Source organism: Trichechus manatus, unplaced genomic scaffold (genome assembly GCF_000243295.1).
Source record: "Trichechus manatus latirostris isolate Lorelei unplaced genomic scaffold, TriManLat1.0 scaffold00115, whole genome shotgun sequence".
NCBI lineage: Eukaryota > Metazoa > Chordata > Mammalia > Sirenia > Trichechidae > Trichechus > Trichechus manatus.
This window is the reverse complement of record NW_004444051.1, coordinates 383,178-399,291: the sequence shown is the minus strand read 5'-3', so window position 1 is coordinate 399,291 and position 16,114 is coordinate 383,178. Positions and strand designations below refer to the sequence as shown.

The 16,114-nt window shown below is 37.9% G+C and overlaps 1 protein-coding gene across 1 annotated transcript in view; it reads left to right on the top strand.

The window, feature by feature from the left end:
- Positions 1–16,114, top strand: part of CARMIL1 (capping protein regulator and myosin 1 linker 1) — a 439,497-nt gene that overhangs the window by 335,818 nt on the left and 87,565 nt on the right. The window contains exons 25-26 of the mRNA XM_004383977.1: positions 8,703–8,831; positions 9,946–10,077. Of these exons, the coding sequence (XP_004384034.1) occupies positions 8,703–8,831; positions 9,946–10,077 (261 nt within the window). The remainder of the gene's footprint in view (positions 1–8,702; positions 8,832–9,945; positions 10,078–16,114) is intronic.

Below are 16,114 nucleotides of genomic sequence, written 5' to 3'. Positions count from 1 at the left end.
CTTTTGGGGTCTCTCCTATATGGGGTTCGTTGAGCTTCTTGGATGGCCATCTTTTCATCTTTCATGATATTGGGGAAGTTTTCTGTCAGCATTTCTTCAATGATCCTGTCTGTGTTTTCTGTTTTCTCCCCCTGTTCTGGAACTCCAATCACTCGCAGATTTTTGCTTTTGATTGTATCCCACATAACTCTTGGGGTCTCTTCTTTTTTCTTTGTTCCTTTTTCTGAGTTTTCCTCAAACAGAGTTGTATCCATGTGTTTGTCTTCAATTCCACTGATCCTATCTTCCACTGTTTCAAATCTGCTTCTCAGCCCTTCTATGACACCGTCCATTTCTGAAATCTTGTTGTTTATCTTTTGGATTTCTAATTGTTGTCTTTGTATAATTTCTAGTTGTGAGTTTATTTTGGCATTTTGTTCCTGCATTATTTTCTTGAATTCTTCCAATTTTTTGTCCGTATTTTCCATGAATTTGTCTATTTTTTCCTCAGTTTCGTCTGCTTTTTGCTTCAGCTCTTGGAGAATTCTGAGTATTAGAGATTTGAATTCCCTAGCAGGTAGTTCTCGTGGCTTTTCCTCCACTGGAAAGTCATCTGGTGTTTTATTTTGGACACCTACTGGAACCATCCTGTCCTGTTTTTGTAAATGTTTTGATATTGTCTGCTGTCTTTGGGGCATTCAGTAGTTGTTTTTCTCAGTTTTTGATTGTAGATTTGTTTGTTTCGTCCCTTTTTTTTTAATTTGGCTATGTCTGAGCACGCAGGCTGTGTGTTCTAGAAAGACTACTGCAGCAACTTTTAATGCTAATTCTTAGAAGTAAGTTTTGTTTTCTCAATGGAGAGAAAATTGTATACAGGAGCCATATGTGGATATTTTATTCTGCATAGGTGGCATCTTTCTAAATTATTTGAGTCATTATGTAGTGGGTATACTGCTACCTTTTTGCTTTGGGGATTACTTAGGACATTACGATTAGCAGTTTTCAGACTTCAGTCTTTTCAGCTGCTTTAGGGGAGATTGATCTTGAGGTTTTCAAGAATCTGAATAAAGGAAGAATAGACCCTCTGTGACTGTTGCTCCTACCCTGCCAACCCCATAGCCTGTCATCATTCCTAGGTGACACTGAAGGACTTAAAATATGTTTTAATGAAACATTGAAGACTCATAACTATTAAAGTATGTTTTTGCCTGTTGACTTTGTTTGTTAAGGAATGACCTTTATAAGACTCAACAGTCCACCTCTACTCTTAATTCCTTCTTTTCTTGTTCATAAACCCTAATAAGCAGGGGTCAGCAAACTTTTTCTGTAAAGGGTCGGATACTAAATATTTTAGGCTTTGTAGCCCATACAGTCTCTGTTGCAACCACTCAACACCACTCTTGTAGCACAAAAGCAGCCATAGACTAGACAATATATAAGTGAACAAATGTGGCTGTTCGAATAAAACTTTATTTACAAAAATAGACCTGGAGTTGGCCCACTGCCATTGTTTGCCAACTCTGTTCTTAAGTCTTCTCACCCTTAAGAAAAACAAAAAGACATTTTGATGCTTAGAGCTACTTAACATATTATCTTTCCTTCCTTTCATGTGCGTTTTTTATACTTGCTGTCATGACATTTTTGCTACCCATTTATTTTGTAACCTTTTGAATTACAACCTCTGTCTCCCTCAGTCTACTGAAATGGCTCTCTCAAAGGTCCCCTGGTCACCAAGTCCAGGGACCCTTTTTCCTTCTTCATCTTTTGATGAAAGGAGGCAGTACAATGTAGTGGTTAGGAAGTTGGGTTCTTGAGGCAAAAGAACCATATTTAAAACCAGACTTTGCTGTTCCCTACCTGTGAGAACTAACTTTCATCAGCTACTAACCTCTTCAAGCCTCAGTATTTTTATCTGTAAAATGGGGATGATGATAGTACCTATCTCAGAGGGTTTCATCAGGATTAAATGAGGTAATACATGCGAAGTGTTTGGCTCCTCATCAGTAAACATTGTTTGTTGCTGATATTATGATTACCTTCATTATTATTGACCACTTTATCTTCTTAAAACTCACTTCTTGATTCATTCAACAGTGGGCCATTCTAAATATCTTTCTGCTGCTTTTGTCTCTTGTCTGTCTCCTTTCTTTACCACTTTTTCTCCTTTCACCTCCCCAATGCAGTCATTTCTCAAAGTTTGGTAGTCAGTGCTCTTTTCCTTTAGCTGTGTAATCTACCTCTACATAATTAACTATCTCATCTGTGGATGACTCCTGGATTTATGCTTTCAGTTCCTTTTTCTTTCCAGAGTCTTGTCTTTTCAACTGCTTGTTCAACATCTGTACCTTGATGGCCTCTGGGACATCAGGGTCACTGAGTAAGACCTAACCCATCCCTTTCAACTCCTGACCTTGTCTTTTCTCTTAATGACATCATCATTCATGAGGATGGAAACTGTGGAGTAATCTTGGACTCCTTATTTGTATTCATCATCCAATGATCACTGTGCCCTGTCCATTTACATTTGAAGTTTGTTTTTTTTTTTTTTTTGGCAACTATTCTTTTCTTTCCATTTCTACTTCTAGCCCTTTTGCTAAGATTTTCATTAACTCCCTCCTACCTTTTCTTTTATAACTAGTCTGTCCATCTCCTGTGTTTCCTTCTGTTTGACACATCTCATACCCTTGTTATCAGTCAGGAAAGCTGGGCCACTGTGAGTTAGTTATATGAAATAAGGGATTTTTAGACCCTCACAATTGTGGGAGTTACTGGGAAAGTGAAGATAAGAAAGGAGGACCAGGGAAGGAGTCACCAACCTGAAGAAGAAGGATAAGTGATGAAGAAGAATAAGTAGGAGCTTATAGGGAAATATGAGCAGCCAGATTTCGGCAGCAGGAATGGAACTCTGAAGGGGGTACTCATGGAGAGGTTTATGGGAGCTCTTGCCTCTGTGTAACTCCCACCTCAGTGAGTCTGCACTTGAGTGACTAGAGGTGGGCCTGGGGCCACTGTGGGTCATCAAGAGCAGCAGTTGGGAAGAAGAGCTGGACACAGAACAGAGGAGAGGAAGGACAAGCTGAAACCCATTGGGTACCTCTGCATCTGTGCATCACTGCCAGGGAAGACCTGACATCACTAGCTGCTGCACTTCCACCTCCCAAAGCTCCCACAAGTTCCTCTTTTACCAGTTCTAACTGGGAACCAGACAAGGAAGGGGATTTTAGGGAGCATACTTCTCAGCCTAACCAAGTAGACACATTCTAGCACGCTCACCACATTATTCACTTTGAGGACTGGTTGGTGACTCCTTCTCTGGTCCTCCTTTCTTAACTTCACTTCTCCAGCTTCTCCCACAATTATGAGGGGCTAAAAATCACTTATCTCAGAACACTCATAGTGGCTCAGCTTCCCTGACCGAGACAAAGGCTATGTCAAGCAAAAGGAGACAGTGGAGGTGGATAGACTATCGGGTTGTTTTAAAAGCAAGCTCTTCTCGGTCCCTCCCCAACTCTGGCAGTACTTTGTGCCTTGTACACCGCATTCAAACTCCTTAGCCTGTGCTTGGGTCCGACATTGTTTTGACTTAACCTAACTTTCCAGTCTGATCTCCCACTATCATGAGCTTCTGCTCCTAACGAGGAAATAGAAGTCGCAAGTCTCTGAAGGTGCCATTGCTTTTGTTCATTCCTTTGTCTAAAATTCCTTCCCCTTCTTGCAGTATGTAGAAATCCCTCAGGACCCAGCCAAAAAGTTACCTTCTCCCTCAGCTAAACATGATCCCTCCCATGGCTGAACTCTTTTAAAGCTCTCTATCATCCATTTGAAGCCCTGGTGGTGCAGTGGTTAAGAGCTGTGGCTGCTAACCAAAAGATTCGCAATTTGAATCCACCAGCACTCCTTGGAAACCCTGTGGGGCAGTTCTACTCTGTCCTATAGGGTCACTGTGAATTGGAATCAACTTGATGGCAACCAGTTTTTTTTTTATCTTTCATTTAAAGAGCCCTGGTTGCGCAGTGGTTAAGGACTCGTCTGTGAACTGAAAGTTCAGTGGTTTGAACCCACCAGCTACTCTGTGGGAGAAAGATGTGGCAGCCTGCCTCCATAAATAGTACAGCTTTGGAAACCCTATGGAGCAGTTCTACTTTGTCCTGTAGGGTATGAGTCAGAATTGACTAAAAGTCAACGGGTTTGGTTTGTTTTATTTTATCATTCATTTATTCATTGAATAAACAGTTATAGAGATCTGTCATGTGGCAGGCTCTATTTTAGGAAATGAGTATTTGGTAGGGAACAAAAGAAACTGTTCATGTCCTTGTGGATCTTGTAATATGTGGCACTTTAAATCTTGTGTTACTATTAATGGTGAATATTTCTTTCCACTTCTGGATTTTTAAGTTGCTTGATGACAAGGTGTGTAGCTTATTCAGGACTGTATCTCTTTCAGTGCTGAGTGTTCAGTATATTTTTTCTTGAATAAAGAAGTCAACATGAAAGAAGAGAAAATTTTCCATGAGTAAGCAAAGGCAGATATGAATAAGCTATTTGCTGGAAAGAAGAACAGTTGTAACAAGCCATGAGCAACCAAAGATGGCATTGATTTCTAATAGTTCTATGTCCGGCACTTGGTTTCAACAGTCTAGCATATTTGAAAAAGCCTATGTAGCCACCAGCAAGTGTGATATGAATTAGTGGTGTGACATGGTTGCCCAAGAAGCCAGTTTGACTCATACTATGTTAATGAAAGTATACTTTCTATAGTGAGGAAGGTGATAGCCATGTTCAATTCTATGCTTACCTGTCCACTCTTGCTGTGTTACAATCTGTATTATTGATGGAGGGCATGCTTCATGAGGGTTCTAGACAGAAGAATGCATTCAGAGGAGAAGTGATGGAGGACCTAAGGGACCTCAGAACTATGTCATGGTAGAAATGGTAAAAGAAATCGGAAATGTTTAGCTTGAAGAAAAGATGATTAGGGGAGAAAGGATAGCTGCGTTTAAGTATGTGAAAGACTGTCATGTGGAAGAGATTGTTACTGTTCTGGGTATGCTGAAGGAGGAGAACATGAGATCTGTAGGTAGGACATGGAAAGATGGATTAGGACTCAAAGAAGACCATGTCCCAGAATAAAAGAGTAAATTTCCTTGGAACAAAGTGAACTTCTTCTCATTATAGGTGTTCAAACTCTTGGTAGTCAACCACTTTTCTGTGTTGCTTTAGAAGAGTTGAACACTAGAGGTTACGATGAAATAGGTTAAACTAAAAAGCCTGTGTGTAGTCATCTACCATGAGGTCTTCTGATGGGATAACCCAAGAGAAATTCAGATTACAGTCTTTCAGATTGAATCTCCCTTTATTTTGGATTGAATCTTTTGGATTGCAAGCTTCTTTATTCTTCACACTTTGTGTATTTTAGTATCTTGGATTAATGAACTGATGGACACAATAGACTGATAGACAAAGTCCTTGATTTCCTTTTGAGATTTTCAATTTGCACTCTGTGTAGTCATTCTGTATCATCTTAAATAAATCATTTAACTTTTCTAGGACTTGAGCTATAAAGAGACTGAGTGTAATCTATTGGGCTATGCTAAACTTTAGCCAGGTGTGTGCTCGGAAGAATCTTTGTGACATGTGAGATTTTAAGTCTTCTTGGAATTGAAGAACTAAAGTTTTATGTTATTTTTGGATGTGATTGAAGAATGTTACATTTCAAGACCATTTTGTTGAGTTAATTTAAACCCCCACTCCGTAGAGAATGCTTAATGCACATATTTCATGAGTCTCTTTGGTATCTCATGATTATTAAAGTTGATGATCTTTATAGTACCACAGCCACATGCCTCTCAAATTAGTCTATTGTGGCCCCAAATGTATACCAGTTTCTTTCTTAGTGTCTGATTTATTTTCTCTTAAAATTAGGTATTCATTCTCGGTAAGATGTGAATTATTGGTGACCGTTTTTACTTCACGAAGCACAGATCAATACAATAGTTAGGAGAGTTAGAATTTATATCAGTTAAGATCTTTTTGAGCATATGGTTAGCTCTCTGCAGGGCATTTTGTAAATGCAGAAAGTTAAGATACGATCCCTGCCTACAAGCTTAGATTTTAATTAGAGAGACAATATGACATGAGAACCAAAAACCAAACCAAACCCATTGCCTTCGAGTCGATTCTGACTCATAGTGACCCTATAGGACCGAGTAGAACTGCCCCATAGGGTTTCCAAGGAGCAGCTGGTGGATTTGAACTGCCAGCCTTTTGGTTAGCAGCCGCACGCTTAACCACTGTACCACCAGGGCTCCAAAGCATCATAGTGTAGCTTCTTTTTCCCCACAGGGGAGCTCAAGATAGTTCACTTATGTAACCTCAATAAATCTTACAGTTTTAGGAGCTGTTCTTAATATATGTCAAAGTTGTCATTACTGACCCTTTGTCAACAGAATAGATGCTTTGAGTGGTGTTATTTTACTCCATTATCTTCATAGTACATGAGAAAAGAAGACTCATCTTCTTTGCAGGTAGACATTATGGACTGTATCATATAAAGGGAAAGGCAAGAGAGATAGCAGGGGTGCAGCATTCGACACAGGATCTGTAATCAGATCTGAAGTCTTCTTACTAGTAAAGTTTCTATTATTTTGGAATTTGGAGTGAGGGGAGAAGGGGCTAGACTTTGGCTTCCTGTAGTTGTGATTTCAAATAATTAAAACCAAACAATAGTTCAGCTTAATCGGTAAAAAATGTCTGCCTTGAGTATTAAGCTCTTTTAAGAACTATCTCTATGGGCTCAAATCAACAACTCAAAAGATTAGGTAGGAACCTTAGGGGCCAGTGAGTTTATGTTCATGGGAGAGGAACAACTCTTAAAAGGCGGATAAGAATGGTTGCACAACTGGAAGAATGTAATCGGTGTACTGAATTGTACATGTAGAAAGTATTGAATTGGTGTATGCTTTGCTATGTATTTTCCTAACAATAACAACAAAACAAATAAAGTTTAAACAAGAACTTAATAAAAAATTAACAGAAGTGTGGATTTAAATAAAAAAGAATATTGCTAGATTGTCACCTTTGCCAAGTGAATTATCAGATGGGTTGGGACTGTTGACACATGAGGTCTATGGAGAATGAATAATTTTTTAAGAACATGAAATAGACTATTACAGCTTTGACCTAAACATTGGAGAAACTTTTAAAATCACACTGTGGTAATCTTTTTTCTTTAGACTTATTAGCTTGCTTAATCTTTCTTCTCTCTGTAAGTGCAAATATATAAGAGCATAATCTTATGTTTTGAGAATCATTTTTTTTATTTTTGGTCTACGTTAGTGATCTGTCATTTCCCTTTGGGTTTTATATTTAAACTCATGTAACAACTGGAAATAAATCAGGTGCAATTAACCTGGGAGGAGACTTTTTTTTTTAATTGCTGTACTTTAAGTGAAAGTTTACAATTCAAGTTAGTCTCTCATACAAAAATTTATACATACATTGTTATGTGACCCTAGTTGCTCTCCCTGTACTGTGACAGCACACTCCTCCTTTCCACCTCTGATTTCCCGTGGCCATTCAGCCAGCTCCTGACCCTCTCTGCCATCTCATCTCACCTCCAGATAGGAGCTGCCCATTTAGTCTCATGAATCTGCTTGAGCTAAGAAGCACACTCTTCACGAGTATCATTTTATGTCTCATAGTACAGTCTAATCTTTGTCTGAAGAGTTGGCCTCGGGAATGGTTTTAGTTCTGGGTTGACAGAGAGTCCAGGGGCTATACCTTCTGAGATTCCTCTGGGAGGGGACTTTATTGGAATAGAGTTAGATGTTATTAACATTATTATTACCTATTGTAATATAATAAAACCTCAGCTTGCTTTTATTTCTTGCTGATTCTTAATTTAAATCAAAGACTATCTGATGTAATTGAATTTTAAAAAAAAAAAATCAACCTCCAGGGGATGTTCTGGTTTTTATAATATTGAGACCACCTGGCCATGGACATCATTTTTAGTCAGCTCAGCAGTCTCAGAGTTGCACATTCCGTTTCTCTACTGCCTAGCATTATGTCTCTGGACCCCATGTGTGTCAGAGTAGAACTGTGCCCCACAGGGTTTTCGGTGGCTGAGTTTTCAGAAGTAGATCATCAGGCTTTTCTTCCAAGGCACCTCTGGATGGACTTGAACTTCCAGCCTTTTGGTTAGCAGCCAACCATGTTAACTGTTTCCACCACCCAGGGCCTGGTACATAAAAGTTAATGATAGTGAGAATGGTTACACAACTTGAAGAATGTAAATGGTGTCACTGAATTGTACATGTAGAACTTGTTGAAATGGTGTACCTTTTGCTGTGCATATTTTCACCAAAAAAATTAACATAAATCAAATTAATCTTTACAAAGTTAATGAAGGAGAGTTACTATATAGCAAAATGTCACTGAGTTGTTGTAAAATTCTGAATCATCAAAAATAATTCACTTTTGCTCTCCATGCTGCATAGCCTAAGGCAGGAAAGGAGACTGAAATGCCTCAGATGTTCTTTTCTGGAGTTAACGCTGCCAAAGGTTTCCTGTGTAAACAGTAAAAGTGTTAATTATCCATAAGCTAATTCTTGAAGATTACAGTGAGAGGAGTTTTCATCCTCATTCATTCTGTGTTTCCTTCTGTCTGAATATCACCTGTTCTGACTGGGATGCTTGCTGTCGTTTTCTCTGGTTTGGAGTAGATGATCGACAGAATATGTGTGAAAGTTCAAGACCATCTCAACTCTTTACGAAATTGTGGGGGAGATGCTATCCAGGAAGATTTAAAATCAGCAGAAAGGCTCATGCGTGATGCTAAGAACTCTAAAACGGTGAGTTCCACTTCAGGTGATGTGAAAGTCTTGTATATTTAAAAAAATGAAGACTATTTTAGGTTGTGTAAAGGCCCTTCTGAAGTATAATAAACTCTTCAGTATTTATGATGAAAGGGAAAGATGTTAGCGTGGATGAATTAATAATCAAAAAATCCAATTTTATAAACTATAAAGTAATATGATTTGCCTCAAAATTAATGGAAGCAAAGTGGGGCAGAAAATTGGTAGGGATTTAGTTTAAGCAAGTTGGGACATAGATTTATATCCAGTTGAGGCTTTTTGATGAATACAAGGAAGTTTCTTATATTATTCGCTTATTTTTGTATATGTTTTAAATTTTCCATAAGAAAAAGACATTTGTAAATTCAATTTTAGAAATTCTAACTTTCTTTACCTCTGTACCCAATTCCAAGGGTACTAATGTGTGGCAAACTGAATTTGTCTTTGCCTCGTTTCTATAACTGTGCTGATTATCAATAATCAAAATGTAAAAGAAAAGCAGAGGGCCAGGATGATTTACGAAGGACGTATTAGGGCCCCAAATATCTGAGAGATAGTTGTATTTTAAATGAGTAACAACTCATTTAAAATTATCCTAGTTCCCAGCTGATACCATGAAATTCCCCTCTGTCTCCTCTAAAATTATTTTTTGGTTCCTAGAGTGGAATTTAGTAGAGAGAGGACTAGCTGGCAGCCATAAAACTTGAGATCTGGTCCTGGCTCTGTTATTAGAATCACACAGTCATTGAATATCGTAAGTGAGAGATTTATTTATAAGTCATAAAAACTGTCATACCCTAGATGTGGATATTAAGGCACAAAGGGACAATATACTATTCCTGTGGTCTCAAAGGTGGTTAATGACAGAAGTGACCACTATGGAGGTCTCCTAATCTCCAGTCTAGTGTGTCTTAAGATTGTTGTGATTTGTTGCATAATGTCTATAAAGAGCCTGGACCTCAGTTTATTAATATGTAAGAAGGGTCTCTGATTGAGAATAGATTATCCCTAATAATATTTCTTCAACCTCTTCATTAACTGTACAATGACTTTGGTGCTTATTTAAATATCTTCTCAATTATTGAGAGGTTAATTTTTATTTTTCTTTCAGTTGTTACCAAATTTATACCATGTTGGTGGTGCATCTTGGGCAGGAGCCAGTGGTTTGTTATCCAGTCCAATACAGGAGACCCTGGAATCAATGGCTGGAGAAGTTACACGAGTTGTAGATGAACAACTAAAGGTCTGTGGGTTTTTTTTGAAAATGAAGTTGTTATGATTCAACTATGTATGATAGCATTTCATACCCTAGCTACATATGTTTTATAGGACTGTGTGTGTGTGTGTGTGTGTGTGTGTGTGTACATGTGTACATGTGCTTATGCATGGGTAGTAAAAAATTGAAGAGTATGTCTTCTGTAACTTCTTTTATAAGCTTTGGAACAACTTCTTAGATAAAGAAGTCAAGTAAAATGGCTCCGAATTCAATTTTATTTTTGATGGTAAATCTCTAAGTGTACTTACTATATGATAGTTTGCCAGTGACTTCAGTGATAAAGAAATGATTGATTTATACTTAGAGGCAGAAAGAGAGGTCTGCTTCAGGAAAAAATGTCTACCATTATTACACTTGATTTAGAGAATGGGAAAGATGATGGGAGCTGTGCTTATAGTGCCTAGATGCTGCTTATTTGGGGAGTCTGCCAAGGCAAATAGATAATGATCCTTTTAAGTAGCTGGTTGAAAGGCTAGAAAAGGGATTTAGAGTAAAGTTACAAGGTACCAAAAGTAGCAGAGACCTGCCTATAGGCTCAACGACTGGAAAAAAGAGAGGAAAAAAAAAAAAAAAAGGCTCTGAAATTGTAAAAGGTAGAGTAACCTAAGAAGTACCTGAGGGGCGCAAATGGTGAAGCACTTGACTACTGGCCAAAAGACTGGCAGTTTGAACGCTCCCAGAGGTGCCTCAGAAGGAGGTCCTAGTAATCTCCATCCAAAAATTTGACCGTTAAAAACTCTATGGAACACATTTCTACTCTGCACGTATGGGGTCGCCATGAGTCAAAATCAGCTGATAGTTTACAACAACAAGAGTAATCTATGACCAGATTTTTCTAAAGGTAACTTTATAAACCATGACTTGTGTCAGCCACACCTTAGTCCTCAAAGTGACATCTCTGCTTTTTAACACTTTAAAGAGATCTTTTGTAACAGATTTGCCCAGTGAAGTACATCGTTTGATTTCTTGACTGCTGCTTCCGTGGGTGTTGATTTTGGCTTCAAGTAAAATGAAATCCTGAACAACGTTAATCTTTTCTACATCTATCATGATGTTGCTTATTGGTCCAGTTGTAAGGATTTTTGTTTTGCTTATATTGAGGTGTAATCCATACTGAAGTCTGTAGTCTTTGATCTTCATCAGTAAGTACTTCAAGTTCTCTTCACTTTCAGCAAGCAACGTTGTGTCATCTGCATATCACAGGTTGTTAATGAGTCCTCCTCCAATCCTAATGCCGTGTTCTTCTTCATATAGTCCAGCTTCTTGGATTATTTCCTCAGCATACAGATTGAATAAATATGGTGAAAGGATACAACCCTGACACACACTTTGCCTGATTTTAAGCTATACAGTATCCCCTTGTTCTGTTTGAACAACTGCCTCTTGGTCTATGTACAGGTTCTGCATGAGCACAATTAAGTGTTCTGGAATTCTCATTCTTCGCAATGTTATCAATAATTTGTTACGATCCACAATTAACAAGGAAGACCAAAGAAGAATTAATGCCTTTTAATTATTCTATTGGCAAAGAATATTGAATATACCATGGACTGCCACAAATTTTATCCTGGAAGAAGTACAGCCAGAATACACCTTAGAAGGGAGGATGGTGAGACTCGTTACCAGGAGGGACCAGTCCCTGGAGAAGCACATCATACTTGGTAAAGCAGAGGGTCAGCGAAAAAGAGGAAGACCCTCAGGGGAGATAAATTGAGACAGTGGCTGCAACAGTGGGCTCAGAGATAGCAACAATTGTGCAGATGGCACAGGACCGGGCAGTGTTTTGTTCTAATGTACATAAGGTCGCTATGAGTCAGAGCTGACTCAATAGCACTTAAAAACAGCAATAACAACTTTATAAAATAGCTATACCAGAGAAATTTCACATTCAGGAAGTTTTCATTTTCGATCTGCCTGTTCAAGGATGCTTAAAAAACCTTGTCTAAATTTCTATAATTATTTGGTCTGTTTTCTTTTTAGAAAACAATTGCTGCAGCACATAGGGATTTAATGTGCAACTCAGGAATAACTTTGCAATATGCTGATTACTCTCTTTGCAGATAAGTTAATGAGGGAGAAAATGTTGTGGATTATTTAGGAGTTTAAGCCCCTGTTTTCCTTTGCTTGTAGTATGAAGAGACTGTTGGGTGTCATTTTGATTTTATTTAACTGTGGTTATTTTCTGAGCAGAGACAGATGGGTAGAAAAGGGACAGGTTGGTTGGTATAGAGTTCTGTCAGATCATTTGTTACCTAATAGATCCTGTTTTATCCTCCATGAAGGAGAGGATACTTCTTACATGTTTAAAACAAAATCAGCTTTGGTTGTGTATTTCTGACTATAAAAAATGAAGCTTACTGTCTTAGTTATTTAGTGCTGCTATAACAGAAATACCACAAGTAGATGGTTTTAACAAAGAGAAATTTATTCTCTCACAGTCTAGCAGGCTAGAAGTCCAAATTCAGGGCATCAGCTCCACGGGAAGGCTTGCTCTCTCTGTTGGCTCTGGAGGAAGAAGGTCTTTGTCATCAATCGTCCCCTGGACTAGTAGCTTTTCAATGTAGGGACTCCCAGTCCAAAGGGTGTGCACTCCTGGTTCTGCTTTCTTGATAGTATGAGGTAGTGTGAGGTCCCCATATCTCTCTGCTTGCTTTTCTCTTTTATATCTCAAAAGAGATTGGTTTAAGACACAGACTAATCTTGTAGATTGAGTCATGCCTCATTAATATATAACTGCCGCTAATCCCACCTCGTTAACATCATAAAGGTAGGGTTTACAACACATAGGATAATCACATCAGATGACAAAATGGTGGACAATCACACAATACTGGGAATCATGACCTAGCCAAGTTGACACACATTTTTGGGGGATACAATTCAATCCATAACACTTCTCTTTGTGAAACATAGAAACAGTACAACAAGAGTAAAACCACTCAAAATCCCAGAGATAGCATCACTGTTAATAATTTAGTGAATTTCCAGACATTCTGTGCCTACACACAGAATTTTACAGAAATGTGATCATACTATACAGTATTACGGTAAGGTAGAGGGTCAGCGAAAGAGAGGAAGACCTTCGATAAGATGGATTGACACAGTGGCTGCAACAGTGGGCTCAAACATTGCAACAATTGTGAGGGTGGCACAGGACCAGGCACTGTTTCGTTCTGTTGTACGTAGGGTCACTATGAGTCAGAACCAGCTCGACAGCACCTAACAACAGCAAAATCATCAATATAGTTCCAGATCAGTGAATAATCACTATCATTTTTAACGGCTATATGTTATTCTGTTATATAGATATATTAGCATAATTTGTTTTCCAACTTCTGATTAATTCTATTAGGTTAACCCATTGCCTTCAAGTCTGTTCCTGTTCATGGTAACCCATGTGTTACAAGCAAAACTACTCCATAGGGTTTTCTTGACTGTAATATTTATGGAAGCAGATCGCCAGGCTTTTTCTTGCATGGCACCACTGGTTGGGTTCAAACTGCCGACGTTTATGTCAGTAGTCAAGCACAAACCATTTGCACCACCCAGGATTAAATTCCTATAATTGACACATTGCTAGGTCAAATGGTACATACGTTTTACACTTTCATATATATTCTCAAACTGCCCTCCAGTAGTGCAGGCAATTGCCCGTTTTGCCACATCCTCACCAGCACTAAGGATATCGACTTTTTAATATTTGTCCATGTAAATGGGTAAAGAAATGATATCTTGTATCTTTTGAACTTCTTTAATAAGCAGTGATGCATCAAGTAACATTACTACCCACTTGTATTTCTTCTTTTGCAAATTACTTATTCATGTCCATTTCTTACTTTTTCCTTTGAAATATTTATGAGAACTCCTTACAGACTAAGAATTGGCTAACATTTAAATCAGCATGGAACTTTGCAACAAGAACTTCCGTGTCAAACTGCCTCTTACTGTCACTTGTTGTTTCTATTGGCCTAAACCACAACCCTGTACCTTTTGTGTCCATTTCCTTCTCATTGCACCAAATGGTTGAAATAGACTTGCCATTCTTGAGAGGGAGTGGAGGGTAAGGGACTCCCTGGGTGGTGCAAGCGGTTAATGTGCTTGGCTGTTAACTGAAAGGTTGGGGGTTCAAGTTCACCCACAGGCACCTCAGAAGAAAGACCTGGTGATTTACTTGCAAAAAATCAGCCATTGCAAACCCTGTGGAGCATAGTTCTCCTTTGACACACATGGGGTTGCCACCAGTCAGAGTCGATGTGACAGCAACTGGTTACCAGTTAGAGGGCAAAAATCTGAAATCAGAGGCATTCGAGTTTTTAAAAGCCTAAAATAATGTAAATATATTTAGAATCAAAAATATTTTTCTATAATTAGACATTCCCCCCATTTTTTCTGATGCCGATTTTCTGGCCCCTTGTTAAATGTCACATGTTCTTCACCACTGCTTCCTTACTTGCAGGTGTCATAATAGGCCTTTCTCTCATTCTCACTGTCTCCAAGGTCCCAGTCGCCCACATGACCCATTGTTTTCCGTGGCCCACTGCTTGTTTTCGTTATTCTCAATCCTTCTAAGTTTCAAGTTCCTTTCCCTTTGGGGATATCTGGCATGAGTCATAGCAAATCCTCAATCAAAATTTCTTAATTAAATGTTATTAATTTCTTTTTTTGCTGGAACGCATTTAGTTTTTGATACTTTCAATAAAATACAGGCAGTTTGTATTTACTATCTTAAAAATATTCCCCATTTGTCTGTTTATATAGCTTTTCCATGCCTTGATTTCTTTTTAAAGTTATGTAGGAAATGTATTTTTATTATAATCAGTGTTCAGTTTCCTATTAAACTACTGTAGTCTTGATTTATTTCACTACTTGTATCAAATTTTCCCAGATACGAGAGTCCTTTATTTCTCAAATTCTCTAAAATTAACATGTTATACTAGTAAAAGCCAAAAGGGATGTATTAGTTTGTAAAAAATTATGTTATTTTGTAAAAATAAGTATTTATTATAGTGAATTAAAAAAAAAAAACAAAGGAAAGAAAGGAACCAGGACTAGCAGGCCTGGATTCATGTCCTGGGTTTTATACTAACTAGCTGTGTGTTCTAAGCAAGAAGTCTAACTTTTCTGGGTAGCTTCCTTGTTGTACAAGGTTGTCTTGGCCTCGAGATAATTAGACTCCTTCCAGCTTTAATATTCAGTCATCCTGTAATTCATGGTCATGATAGACATTTTGAATACTGAAGAAGTTCAAATAGCTCTTTGAGCAGTCTTTCAAAAAATATTATTTAAGAAAGCAAAAGAAATGGCAAACCTTCTTAGCAAACTTCCTGGAGGAAAAGAAGCCATAAGTTTAGAGAAATTCCTTCTTTGAAAACAGCTGACATTTTGCCTAGAGTGACCTGTTTTCAGTACTTTAAAATGACTATTCTTTTCCTGTTTTTCCTCTTTTGATCCTAGCATTTATTCCTAGAGTAACAGTAGATGAATAAGTGGTATCTGAACGTTTAAACATAAGGAAACTTTCATTCTACTCTTCTGGGCTTAAATTTTAGGGCATTTGTTTTGAATTGGGAAATTCTTTATTTCTACTCAGAGCTTAAACTGTGAAATACATCACTGTTAAACTTCAAGTTTACTTAGGAAATGACACCTGAGAGATTTAGGTCACATTTTGTCATGCATGAACTCAGTTTGGCTAGAGGAGTTATCTAATTAAGTTTTCTTTTTTTTTACAACTATATGTTTTCCAAAGCAAAATAAAGAAAAATTTCAGAGTACATTAGCATGGAAGCTGTACTTGCTTATGATGAATTATGGCAAGTCATTGACTCTTTACACAAATACGAGAATGTGTAGCTGCCATGTTAAAGATATTAGTCCAATTTATTTTATAGATATTATACAGGTTTTCTAAGTACCATTAGTTATTTTTACAGTCAGAAATATTGTCCTTAGTAATTGTCATTGGGGAGATACGTGCAAAATAAAGTCTGATTATCACAGTTTA